The sequence below is a fragment of the Schistocerca piceifrons genome, chromosome X (assembly GCF_021461385.2).
Source record: "Schistocerca piceifrons isolate TAMUIC-IGC-003096 chromosome X, iqSchPice1.1, whole genome shotgun sequence".
Taxonomy (NCBI): Eukaryota; Metazoa; Arthropoda; class Insecta; order Orthoptera; family Acrididae; genus Schistocerca; species Schistocerca piceifrons.
The window spans coordinates 579,927,135-579,941,192 of record NC_060149.1 but is presented as its reverse complement, the minus strand read 5'-3'; the positions used below and the strand labels follow the sequence as shown (position 1 = coordinate 579,941,192).

The 14,058-nt window shown below is 42.4% G+C and overlaps 1 protein-coding gene across 1 annotated transcript in view; it reads right to left on the bottom strand.

The window, feature by feature from the left end:
* The window catches only part of LOC124722533, a 193,520-nt gene that overhangs the window by 157,133 nt on the left and 22,329 nt on the right, over nt 1-14,058 (bottom strand). The window contains exon 2 of the mRNA XM_047247681.1: nt 10,649-10,702. Coding sequence (XP_047103637.1) covers nt 10,649-10,702 — 54 coding nt within the window. The remainder of the gene's footprint in view (nt 1-10,648; nt 10,703-14,058) is intronic.

Here is a 14,058-nt window from a genome sequence, read left to right as displayed (position 1 = left end):
CTCTCTGCGACCGCGTGATTCGATAAGCGACACGTGCATCCTGGATAGTGCCAATGGGCAGCACCGCAGGGAGTTCACCCTTTGCTGGGAGGGTATGGGTTTGGCAAACTTGGGCTTCCAGAGCTGGGAATTGGGGAGCGTTGCCAGTCCCTTTAATCGTACGCGTGCTTGACTGACCACCATCGGCTCGCTAGTGGACTGTTATGTCTTACAGAGAGGGGGAATCTTTAGTTAAGGGCCCAGATCGCGAAGGTGGTACAAATCTCTACGAAATCCTCAGCCTCAAGGAATATCATGGGTCTATGCGAAAGATATCTGTTGATGCGAAACATTTATTAGCGGGCATCCTCCTGGACATCAGCCGCACCCCAGTTGCATAAGCTTACTCAATCAAGCAGTGCCTTGTTTGGGCTGACCTTTAGTTTCCTCTCTAATCGTGGGATCAAGGTGAATCCTTCAAACACTGCTATCCCACTACTAGGTAGCAAAACTTAACACAGTGAAAAGACTCCAATAACCAACCTTCCTGAAAAAAAAGCACTCTTACGCAAACCTTAGGTATCAGTAATAAAACACAAGTTGGTATTCAGGATGTCTTTTTAAACCTGAAAAGGTGGTAGCCAGAATTTTTTTCACATATGGAAAGAACAGAGGGCAACTACAAGAAAGTTTGACTTTGCACCAAAAGGGGTCAAAGGACATCGAAGGTGCTTTGAAATCTGTATGAAGTTTGAAAAATGGCAAATTGTTGGTTGAAACATACAGATGTCTGAATCCCTCGCGGAATCTGCCATAGGGACAGAGCTGCACATCGCCATGAACTACAGGAGGGTGTTATGATATGCATAAATGTAATAGACGTACCAAGAAAGGAGCTGTAGCATGAATCGGTTCAAGGAGGTGAAACTGACATGCAAAATATAATGAAAATAATAGATGGTATACACGTAAGAAGGACCACATTTATGATTACATTTAATGAAAGAACACCTCCTGAACACATCTGTTTAACAGTGAGGTCTTACATACCCAATCTATTGCCCTGTTATAAATAGTGTGTAAGTGACAGATCACATGCGGAAGATGTACATTGTGGTGACAAAAGTCATGGGATGCTTCCTAATATCGTGTCGGACCTTCTTTTGTCCTACGTAGTGCAGCAACTGGATGTGGGATGAAATTAACAAGTTGTTGGAAGTTCCCTCCAGAAATATTGAGCCATGCTTCTCAATAGCCGTGCATAATTGCGAAATTGTCTCCGATGCAGGTTTTTTGCAAGAACTGACCTCTCGATTGTGTCTCATAAATGTTCGATGGGATTCTTGTAGGGCGATCTGGGTGGCCAATCTATTCGCTCGAACTGTCCAGAATGTTCTTCAAACCAGTCTCTAACGATTGTGCTCCGGTGAAATGGCGCATTTTCATCCTTAAAATGTCTGCCCCCGGTAGCTGAGTGGTCAGTGCGACAGGCTGTCAATCCTAAGGGCCGGGGTTCGATTCCCGGCTGGGTCGGAGATTTTCTCCGCTCAGGGACTGGGTGTTGTGTTGTCCTAATCATCACCATTTCACCCCCATCGACGCGCAAGTCGCCGAAGGGGCGTCAAATCGAAGCACTTGCACCAGGCGAACGGTCTACCCGACGGGAGGCCGTCGTCACACGACATTTATTTATTGTCCTTAAAATTTCCATTGCTGTTTGCTAACATGGTGTCTATGAATGGCTGCAAATGGTCTTCAAGTAGCCGAACATCGAGGGACCCAGTCCATTTCATGTAAAGACAGCCCAGACCATGCCAGTCTGGAGTAGAGGCAGTGGTACATTTAGGTTTATCGGGTTCCTGGGTGCAGCAAACATCATAATACCTTCCATACATACACAAAGAAAAGCATGGACATTAAAATATATGTAAACAGTATTTTTAAATTAATATTTTTGGTGATATTCGTGTTTTATGTTTAATAATTAGGGAATATGATGCATATTTTTATCTTCTCAACGTCTGTCCTAGTTTAGAATAGCCTCCATTTGTTTGCACATTATACTCCATAGTTGCCGTCTTGAGCGGTAACTATGCCTGCACGTGTCATTCCATACCGTGTCAACCCAGTGCTTCCTTAATTAATACATTTAATGGTAGCATAATAACAATCAATAAACGTTGAATTGATAGTTGGACATAAATGCTCAGGTTCCGAAATCTGTCAATTTCACTTTTTATGAAACACAAGCTCTTCACTTATACGTATATTTCTTGTGGTATAGCATGTTTTCTAACAAAAATCAGTTCCTAAGCTCATTTTATACCCATACAAAGACGTTATAAAGTTGGGTGAAATTTCGAAAATCGGCCTGATTTTGAAGTATTGTATTCAAAAATGTGGCAACTGCCGCGCTTATCAAATAATAACTTCTGAACAGAATGTTTATGCAGTTCTGAACTTTCTGCGTGTTATTTGAAGGTGCTGGCGACTCAGTAGTAACACAGGCGTAGACCAGTGTGCAGCCGCCTGCAGCAGCGGTATGCAGCGTGTATACAGATTTCAGTTTAGTAGTTTCGTAAAGTGCTTCTGTGAAGAAATGGACAATAATTGTCTTTTTATGTGTGTTGCTTAGTATTATTATCTTTTTCCTGAGTGTACTGTCTGCCATCGGGTTCCCCTAAATGGCAGGCAGCACCGCATAACAAGCACGCTATGAGGGAAACAAACCAACAGCCAAACAGGCATAGACATCAGGTAAACACGTCGAAGATTCCAGTCGATTAATAGGAACCTTTCCTTGCAGAGGTCGCCGCGACATATCCGGCCACGGATTCCTACGCCGGGTTTCTATTGGCTCCAGCTCACTATATAGGCCCGGCCGGTCGAAGGCAGACCAATCTTCGTCCGCTTCTAATAGCAATCGCTATAGCAGAGTCTCCGCGAAGATATCACCGAAGCCGCTGTACTGCACCGCCGATCGAAGTACCAACCGACCGAGAGGAACCACATCTCCGGCTAGATCGACGGACGTCTACATCCATTGTATTGTAGAAGTTACGTCCAATAAACTGTTAGAGAATACAACACCGAGCATTTGCATTAGCATCACGTGAGTGGGCTTTATAATGTAGTGATCTAGTCCTTGGCGTGAACAGTTGCCAGCAGCAGCAGTATTTAGTTTCCGTTGGGCACCTAGTTCCATAATTTTATTGCCTGCTTTTACTTTGAAGTGGTTAGCAGTTGCTTATGTATTGTCTGTGCTGAGTAGTGCTTCTCATTTCTCTGTTTGCGCATTTTTCGGGTGTTAGGGTAGCGTTATCTAACTTTGTAATTTTGTTGAAGTGATGAGAACACATAACTATATCTGCAAACATACCATCACCATGTTATACTCTAAGAGCCCTGTCGTCAGTGCATAACAGCCAGTGTTTTTCAATTACATGCTATTCATATATACAATCAATTCTTACCTGTGTAATTATTTTCTGGAGAACAAATGCACAAAATATTAACAGTTTTCATACTACAGAAAACGGCAGAGAAAATAACGAAAAATAGTAGTCGAGCTCATCTAAAGATCTGTTCAAAACACTACAGATTTTAACTACACCATGTGAGTACATTTACCAATCAGTTGTACAGATCAACCCTTTATTTTATTTTTTTTTAAGGCAAATGTCTTGTGAAATGATTTCTGTAAAAGTAAGAAATTCTCGTACAATAGATTAGAGGCACTTTCGACGAGATTTTGAATGATGTTGAAAATCATGAACTTCAAATGATGTCCGTAAATGCTTCTCTAATCCGTTTTATTTCTTGCATTTAGACAAATCATTTCACGAAATATTTTATCGTTTCTTAATATTATTTTTTATTCACATTTTGTTCAGAAAGTGTGAAATGTAATACATTTAAATATAGATCGGTATTTGATCCTTATTCATAGTATACAAGATGGTGGCAGGGGTAAAATACAGAGAGCGAAAGGCTATTTACAATTTGTACGGAAACCAGATGGCAGTTATAAGAGCCAAGGGGTATGAAAGGGAAGCAGTGGTTGGGAAGAGAGTGAGACAGGGTTGAAGCCTATCCCCGATGATATTCAATCTGTATATTGAGCAAGCAGTGAAGGAAACAAAAGAAAAATTCGGAGTAGGTATTAAAATCCCAGGAGAAGAAATAAAAACTTTGAGGTTCGCCGATGACATTGTAATTCTGTCACAGACAGCAAAGGACTTGGAAGAGCAGTTGAATGGAATGGACAGTGTCTTGAAAGGAGGATATAAGATGAACATCAACAAAAGCAAAACAAGGATAATGGAATGCAGTCGAATTAAGTCGGGTGATGCTGAGGGAATTAGATTAGGAAATGACACTTAAAGTAGTAAAGGAGTTTTGCTATTTAGGGAGTAAAGTAACTGATGATGGTCGAAGTAGAGAGGATATAAAATGTAGGCTGGCAATGGCAAGGAAAGCGTTTCTGAAGAAGAGAAATTTGTTAACATCGAGTGTAGATTTAAGTGTCAGGAAGTCGTTTCTGAAAGTATTTGTATGGAGTGTAGCCATGTATGGAAGTGAAACATGGACGATAAATAGTTTAGACAAGAAGACAATAGAAGCTTTCAAATGTGGTGCTACAGAAGAATGCTGAAGATTAGATGGGTAGATCACATAACTAATGAGGAGGTACTGAATAGAATTGGGGAGAAGAGGAGTTTGTGGCACAACTTGACAAGAAAAAGGGACCTGTTGGTAGGACACGTTCTGAGACATCAGGGGATCACAAATTTAGCATTGGAGGGTAGCGTGGAGGGTAAAAATCGTATAGGGAGACCAAGAAATGAATACACTAAGCAGATTCAGAAGGATGTAGGCTGCAGTAGGTACTGGGAGATGAAGAGGCTGGCACAGGATAGAGTAGCATGGAGAGCTGCAGCAAACCAGCCTCAGGACTGAAGACAACAACAACAACAACAAGATGAACATTAATAAAACCGACAAACTGCAGGGACGGATTCCTGTCTGGAAATGGAGGAGAAAAGGCCCTATAAGCATGTGCCAGGAAATGCATTGTTGCCAAGATGGATGGCGCTGACGAATGAAAGTTCCTCTGACCACGTGCCGTGTGTTCCTTGAGTGTTGCGGGCTGTGTGTTGACACAGCGTACTGTAAGCAGCAGAATGGTCCTGTATTCATGTCGGGAACAAGACAAGACGGTGTTTGTGTACGGTCAAGCAGATGAAATAGGTCAAGAGGCAGCGCAGCTATACCAAGACAAGTACCCTCAAAGACAGCAACCACATGATACATTTCAAGCTCTTTTTGGGAATTTGTGTGGTCATAGGTATTTTCAGACAAACGAACGCGCAGGGAGGCGGCGGACGTGCGTACACCAGAGACGAACCAAAGTACAAGCTCCAAATCTAGTGTACGTACAGACCGGCGCTCCCTGCACTTGCATCTGTCTGAAAGGGCCTCACACAAACGCCCAAAAAGGGTTTGAAATGTTTGTGGTCACGCTGCCTCTCGATCGTTTCCATGTGCTTGACTGTACACAAACACTATCTCGGCTTGTTCTGGACGTGAATACCGGACCATTCTGCTGCTTACAGTACGCTGCGTCGCAGAGCCTGGAACACACAGCACGTTGTCACAGGAACTGTCATTCGTCAGCGCCATCTACCGTGGCAAAACAGCATTTTCGGACACATGTTCATAGGAACTTTTTTCCTTCGTTTTTATTCACGAATCCGTCCCTGCAGTTCTCCGCTTTTATTAATGTTCACCCTGTATACAGGATCAACAAAAAAGCAGAGAAGTTTCAATTTATGTAATAATTTGATAGTTCATTTTTTTCAGTATGAAGGAAAGGATTCCGCAATTTCTAGACCAATGTAAAGTTTTATGCCTATAGCTAGGCCTTGAGGATATGAACTTTTTGACGCTTCGTTTACACAGCTATCAACAGTTGTTCGTGAAATATTTCAATTTTCCCTCGAATCAATATTTAAGTTTTTATCAGCTACCCTGATGAACTTCGAGCAATTAAATCGTTTTTAGCAAAATTAGATCTCACGGCTGTCAGTTGGATATCACATTTGTCCATTTCCAATCTTCGTTTTGCTAAGAAAATTAAGAAATTTTTTCCCTCAAATAATTAAATTTGTATTAATTACCCTGATTACTTTTAATCAATTAAATTATTTATTGAAAACTAGACCTCACGCTGGTCAGTCTGATATCAAATTTGCCTATTCTCACTCTTCGTTTGGCTATGAAAATTCAGACAAAAATTCATTGTGTAATTTTCTAGGAGTCTTCTTTTCCCTCCACTTAAACATTTGACCGAAAATAACATTGATAATTTCTACACAAAAAGCTCAGTCCATGAGCATGGTTCAAGATACAGACTGAACTTAAATTAGCCAAGAAAAGAATGAACATAAAACTCAAAACTGCATTTTCTACCATGGACTAAAAGTATGTAACAGATTGTCCAACGGGAGCTGAGAGATTGTTAAAACGAACTTATTCAAAAACGCAGTTAAAAAGTATCTGTTGTGTGATACATTCTATACGCTGTAGGATTACTTAGATAACACAGAGTAGGCGTCTGGTAAAAAACATAACACAAATAAATAATATTAACAGCAATAACACCACAAAATCATTTCACATTAGTTTCACACTACGTTTTTTCTTCTTCTTTCTTTTCATTCTTTTTTCTGGTCATGCCTACTCCTAAAGCTACGCGGTCTATGATACTAACACCTTATCTTTTTTTCTAAGCCCGACGTCTCACTATTACAGAGGACTGACTCAGTTTTTCAGGCTAGCAAACGGAAAGCTGCGACACGGAAAAAGAAACCAAACCTCGTCACTATGGCCCCGGAACTGATGGCGTGTGCAGTAGTATGCTATGAAATAATGTGTGTGTGTAGTGTGTGGAGGGACTGGGAGTGAGAATGAATATGAGTTTAACATTAGCCGTTTACGTTACTATCTCACTCGTGTTCAAGAGAAAAAAAATAAAGTAAAGAAAGGGAGCATCTATGATTAAAAAAGGAAAAAAGCAAAAAAGGGGTAGCATAATTGATAAATAAACAAAACGTCCTCGGTACAGGGTTAGACATCCACCAGAACTTACATTTATAATAAAAATCATCAGCATTGGCGGCCGAAGACTTCCAGCATAAGAAGTCGTCCTCATTCTGCCAATGGCTTTGTCAAAGAGAGAGGAGGATCGGACAGAGGTTCAGAGCACACTCTTGCCCTAGAGGTGGGAATATGGCTCTAAAGACGAAAGAATCAGCCATGATAAACGACATGAGGTTGCAGAAGGCCGAGGAAACCACTGCTTTAAAGACATATGTGTATCTACAGGACATGTGGCTTGTAACTGAAAAGTGTCATGATCTCTCCATAGGCAAAAGATTCCGGAATAGTCTCCCATTCGGATCTCCGGGAGGGGACCACCAAGAGGGAAGTGACCATGAGAAAAAATTGAACAACCAACGAAAGGATAATGTTCTACGAGTCGGGGCGTGGCATTTCAGAAGCTTGGACGTGGTAGGGAGGATAGAAAATCTGAAAACGAAAATTCTAAGGCCATTTTAGATATAGTGTCGGTCAGTGAAGTGAAAGAAGACAAGAATGTATGGTCAGATAAGTATATGATATCAACAGCATCAGAAAATGGTATAACGGGAGGTAGGATTTCTTATGCATAGGAAGGTAGAGCAGAGTGTGTTACTGTGAACAGTTCAGTGACAGGGTTGTTCTCAACAGAATCGACAGCAAACCAACACCGACAACGATACTTCAGGTATACATGACGACGTAGCAAGCTGAAGATGAAGAGATAAAGTATACGAGGATATTGAACGGGTAATTCAGTACGTAAGGGGAGATGAATATCTAATAGTTATGGGGGACAGGAATACGGTTGTAGGGGAAGGACTAAAAGAAAGGGTTACGGGAGAGTATGGGCTTGGTACTAGAAATAAGAGAGGAGGAAGGCTAATTGTGTTCCGTAATAAATTTCAGCTAGTTATAGCGAATACTCTGTTCAAGAATAACAAAAGGAGGAGGTATACTTGGAAAAGACCAGGAGATACGGGAAGATTTAACTTAGATTGAATCAAGGTCAGAGAGAGATTCCGAAATCAGATACTGGACTGTAAGGCATACCCAGAAGCAGATGTAAACTCAGATCACGATTTGGTAGTGATGAAGAGTAAGGGTGGTAACATTAAGAGTGCAGTGGAAATTCCACTGTTAAATGCCGAGGAGAAAGCGGATTAGTGGAAAGAGTACATCGAAGGCCTTTATGAGGGGGAAGACTTGTCTGATGTGATAGGAGAAAAAGGCGTCGATATAAAAGAGATAGAGCATTCAGTATTAGAATCAGAACTGAAAACAGCTTTGGAAGACTTAAGATAAAATAAGGCAGAAGGGGTAGATAGCTTTGCATCAGAATTTCTAAAATCAGTAGGGGAAGTGGCAACAAAACGACTATTCACGTTGGTGTGTAGAATGTATGAGTCTGGCGATATACCATCTGACTTTCGGAAAAATATCATCCACACGTTCCGAAGACTGCAAGAGCTGACAAGTGCGAGAATTATAGCACAATCAGATTGACAGTTCACGCATCCAAGTTGCTCACAATAACAATATACTGAAGAATAGAAAAGAAAACTGAGGATTTGTTAAATGACTAATGGCTTTAGGAAAGGCAAAGGCACCAGAGAGGCAGTTCTGACGTCGCAGTTGATAATGGAAGCAAGACTAAAGAAAACTCAAGACACTTTCATAGGATTTATCGATCTGGAAAAAGCGTTCGGACAGTGTCAAATGGTGCAAGATTTTCGAAATTCTGAGGAAAATAGGGGTAAGTTATAGGGAGACGGGTAATATACGACATGTATAAGAACCAACATGTACAAGAACTAAGAGTGGATACCAAGGCCAAAGTGCTCGGATTAAAAAGGGTGTTCAATCTGTACACGGAAATAAAAATTCAAGAGTGGAATTAAAATTCAAGGTGAAAGGCTATCAATGATAAGATATGCTGATGAAATTGCTAGTCTCAGTGAATGTGAAGAATTACAGGCTCTGCTGAATAGAATGAACAGTCTAATAAGTACAGAATATGGACTGAGAGTAAATCGGAGGAAAACGAAAGTAATGAGAAGTAGCAGAAATGAGAACAGCCAGAAACTTAGCACCAGGATTAATGGTCACGAAGCAGATGACGTTAAGGAATTCTGCTACCTAGGCAGCAAAATAACCTGTGACGGACAGGGCGAGGAAGACATCGAAAGGAGACTGGCACTGGCAAAAAGGGCATTCCTCGCCAAGAGAAGTCTACTAGTAGCAAACATACGCCTTAATTTGAGATAGAAATGTCTGAGAATGTTTGCTTGAGCTGGCCGCTGTGGCCGAGCGGTTCTGCGCGCTTCAGTCCGGAACGGCGCTGCTGCTATGGTCGCAGGTTCGAATCCTGCCTCGGGCATGGATGTGTGTGATGTCCTTAGGTTAGTTAGGTTTAAGTAGTTCTAAGTCTAGGGGACTGATGACCTCAGATGTTAAGTCCCATAGTGCTTTGAGCCATTAAAAAAAAAGTTTTCTTGGAGCACAGCATTGTATGGCAGTGAAACGTGGACTGTGGGCAAATCGGAACAGGAGAGAATCGAAACATCATTTGAGATGTGCTACATACAAATGTTGAAAATTAGGTGGACTAATAAGGTAAGGAATGGATGGGGGGGGGGGGGGGGTTCTGCGCAGAATCGGAGAGGGAAGGAAGTATATGGAAAACACTGACAAGAAGAAGGGACAAGATGATAGGACATCTATTAAGACATCAGAGAATAACTTCCTTGGTACTAACTGGAGCTGTAGAGGGTAAAAACAGTAAACGAAGACAGATATTGGCATACGTCCAGCAAATAATTGAGGGCGTCGGTGGCAAGTGCGACTCTGATACGAAGAGGTTGGCACAGGAGAGGAATTCGTGGCGGGCCGCATCAAACCAGTCAGAAGACCGATGATTCAAAAAACCTATTTGGAAAACAATATTAAACTCTGCGGATAAGCCGAATGAGGAAGGACCGTTTTAAATAGCTTGGCCTTATATTCGGGAGGGTAGAGGCTCCTGTCATCAACCAGCAATCCTCATTTAGGCTTTTCGTGGTTTCCCTAAGTTACTTCAGGCAAATTCCGGGATTGTCCCTACTTTAAAGACGAGGTCGACTACCTGTCCCATCCTTGTCAAATTAGATTTGCAAGTATGCGAAAGCCTGTATATAAGAACTACGTTAGTTTTGTTGTCCTTAAATTGAAACACTACGACAGGTCCAATAACCTTGTAAAAATGAATTATGAATAAAACTTCTACTACTACTACTGTGTCACGCTATCGAAGCGCCAGAGTTGGATTGGTGTAGTCCTTGGCGAGTAAGTGTTAGCCAGAAGCAGCGAATACACTGTATCTAGCGACTGCTTGGGAAAGTCATATACTTCTCGTTGAGCATTTGAATGCAGGTAAATATAGACAGTGACTGGTATCTCGTCTACGGATGCTGATAAATTATTAACCTATAGAGGCCTCTAAGAATAGAGAATGTATTAATATGAACTGGTACACGCAGAATGTACTCACCGTTTCGTTGATGTCCACAGTAGCTGGTGTTTGCTGATTGTCACTTTTTGTGCTCTACAAAAATAATAAAGACAGGTATTAATAGGCAGCATTAACTGACAGAAATCCTGTGAAGAAGACAGTTTCGTTAAAAGCACCTCAGAAATGTTAAATAACTTTATTTAATTCCATGATAGTGAATCGAACAGATAGTTGTGCTCCAGCCGTAAGAACAGACAGCCCGCATCACCAGTACGAATAGCAACACATAGTTTGTTTAGGACGTCGAGTTTCGTAGTTTTATTGCGTGCTTCTACTTGGAGCTGATTATTAGCTGCTTCTTAACTGTCTACGTTGAATAGCGCTGTCTATTTCTTTACCTGTTTACACATTTTACTAACGTTAATATAACATCTGGTTTTGTAGTATAGTTTCGCGCTATCAAAATGCTATCACTACAGTAATCGATTTGGATTTGACTACTTTGCAAATAGTCACATCTTTAGTTTGGTAGTTCTCCTGTCTGCTTTTGAGAATTGAAAAGTTATTGCTTATTAATCTGTTTTAACAATGTTATTAAGAGTATGCTTTTTTCGGATCATTAATGCCGCGTGAATTTACTTTGTAGGAGCATCACAGCAGCAGTACTTTGATTGTGTCTACAGACACTGGGGTTAGTAGTACATTTATTGTTGGACAGCTGATCACCAGAACAGATAGACAGTGGCTGCGTCTATGGTGCATGCATGCTGTTGGAAGTTTCGTTGGCGACATATTTCAGATGATAGCCACTAGTTGCAGTGGCGTTGTGACACCAGCGGCAAAAGATGTGGCGCCTTCAGTGGTGCTGGGCATCAGATGTGTAGCAGCACCTTCCAGTAAGTCTAGCCTGGCCGAATCACACTCATCTGATGGCAAACAGCGGCAGGGTTCTGCACAGCCGGCCGCTGTGGCCGAGCGGTTCTAGGCGCTTCAGTCTGGAACCGCACTGCTGCTACGGTCGCAGGTTCGAATCCAGCCTCTGGCATGGATGTGTGTGATGTCCTTAGATTAGTTACGTTTAAGTAGTTCTAAGTCAAGGGGACTGATGACCTCAGATGTTAAGTCCCACAGTTCTTAAAGCCATTTGAACCATTTGGTTCTGCACACATGGGCGGAAGACGAAAGTAGGTACTGCTCGCATGGTTGTCCCATTATCCCTTAAAGACAGATCTGACAAGGAACCCCTTGAGTGCGAGGTCGCAGAAGGCCAATGATGTTTACAGCATTCGACGCCCTACAAATTGTCTATTATGAAACCACAATATTGGCTACTAATGGCAACAGGCAGTAGGACTGGAGGTATCAAATAGTCAGCACAGCATTAGGCCAAGGAGTTTTTTTTTCTTTATTGTATTTCAATTCCCCATCGGGACTGGCTGGCAGCAGCATATGCGCTGCTCTTCAGCCGAAAGACATAGAGCAAACAATAGAAGACATTTAAAATATACAAAGGAGAAAACATGGTGAACATAGATATAAAAAGGGGAACATCATGGATGGAAATAGACAAAAAAAGGGGCGACTGTAAAATGGAGATAAAAACCGTAAAAAAGTAGCGCACACAAAAACCACACACTGGGACAATTAAAAGAACACAAGGCACAGTATGACCAGAGCATAAAAGTATCGACTAATGGCGTAGCACACAACAAACACCGACAGTGACACTAAGTACAAGGCCAGCACATAATTAAAATCACACCTCTTGATGCACAGGAGAAACAGCACTAAACACAACAATGACGTGGCACACTGATGATGATCAAAACGGAGGATCTGCCAGGCGCAAGGAGAGGAGGGAGGGAGGGAGGGAACAAGGCCAGGTTATAGTTGGAAGGAAGGGTAGATGTCACGGCGAAGTTCATCATCCAGGAGGGGGAGGCGATGGAAATTGCCCTGGTGAAGGAGATGGAGGGTGTGGAGGTGGAGAGAGGGAGGGATACAGGGACAGAGGTGTGGCAATGGGCGAGGGGTGGAGAGGAAGGAGGAAATCAGAGGGTGGGGGGGATCAAGCCTGTGGACAATGTAAAGGACGCAGAAATGTTGGAGGAACTGGAGGAGGTGGGGGAAGGGGATGAGTTCATACAGGAGCCGTGTGGGGGAAGGAAGGGGGATATGGAAGGCAAGGCAGAGCGCATGGCGTTCGAGGATTTGGAGTGTCTTGTAAAAGCGGGTGAGTGTGGAGATCCAGGCATAACAGAGGATAGGACGGATGAGGGATTTGTAGGTGTGGAGGATGATAGAAGGATGCAATCCCCATGTCCGGCCAGACAGGAGTTTCAGAAGGCGGAGGCGGAATGAGCTTCCTGCTGGATGGTGGCCAAGGAGCGTAGTTGAACTGTTATATGTATGCGTGGTGTCTGTTCTTTGGGACATGTCCGACAGACCAGACACCACGCATTTATATAATCGATTCGCTTCGATGGCTTATGAATTTACAACCTTCAGTGAGGATACACATTAGCGTTCGACCTTCAAGTGGAATCTAAAAAAATTAGCGAGCATGTAGGACATTGACGGGGACTGCGGATAGGTGGCGCCACGTGGGAATGTGGGCTGGCTGGGGAGCGTGTCGTGATAGTCCACGCATTTGCGATCAACGCTGTGTCCGGGTGGCGCAGTGGTTAACGGAATTGCCAAGCGAGCAGGAGATCCCGGGTTCGAGTCACACTCTGGCACAAATTTTTCACTCGTCGCTGCCGATTCCGAACCAAGTTCCGATGCAGCTGATCACCAATTCCTTCCCTTCCCTTTCTCCCCTCCCCTTTTCTTCTTCCTTCTTTTTCTTCTTCAATTTACATAATAAGTAGTTGAACTGTTTAGTCGATGAGTAACTCAAAACAGTGCTGTAATGCTAGCGGTTTTAACACAAACAGAGCAATGGCAATGATAAACAAAGAAACATTGCATTATATTTACAATAACAGCCGACATTTCGTTAGAAAGGAACCCAAGGAATTTCGCAGAGTGAGAAAGAAATGACAGATTGAATATTAGTGTTTCTGCAAGATGAGTCGGTGGAATGTGTGGTACGTATACACTCGACTGAGCGGGCAATGTTCACGAGGAGTACAGTTATGGCGATACCTGATTAACAAGTGAAAGTGATATTGAAACAGGTGTCGAGCCATGCAGTTCATCATCCTTGTCGAACAGGGAGCCACAAATCTCATCTCCAGTGAAGCGTAGTAAAGGACAATCGTTTTCCAAGGAGCGGGTAGTAAACATAATTCTGTACGTGGAAGATCATCCGCAGCGTGGTAAAAGAACAATGAGGGACGGATTTCTAATAAACTTGCAGAAATATGGCTGTGTAGTGCATAAGAAAAACCAAAGTTATTCAAAGGAGGACAAGGTACACTTTTACAAAATGTAGTGTTTGCGCGTTT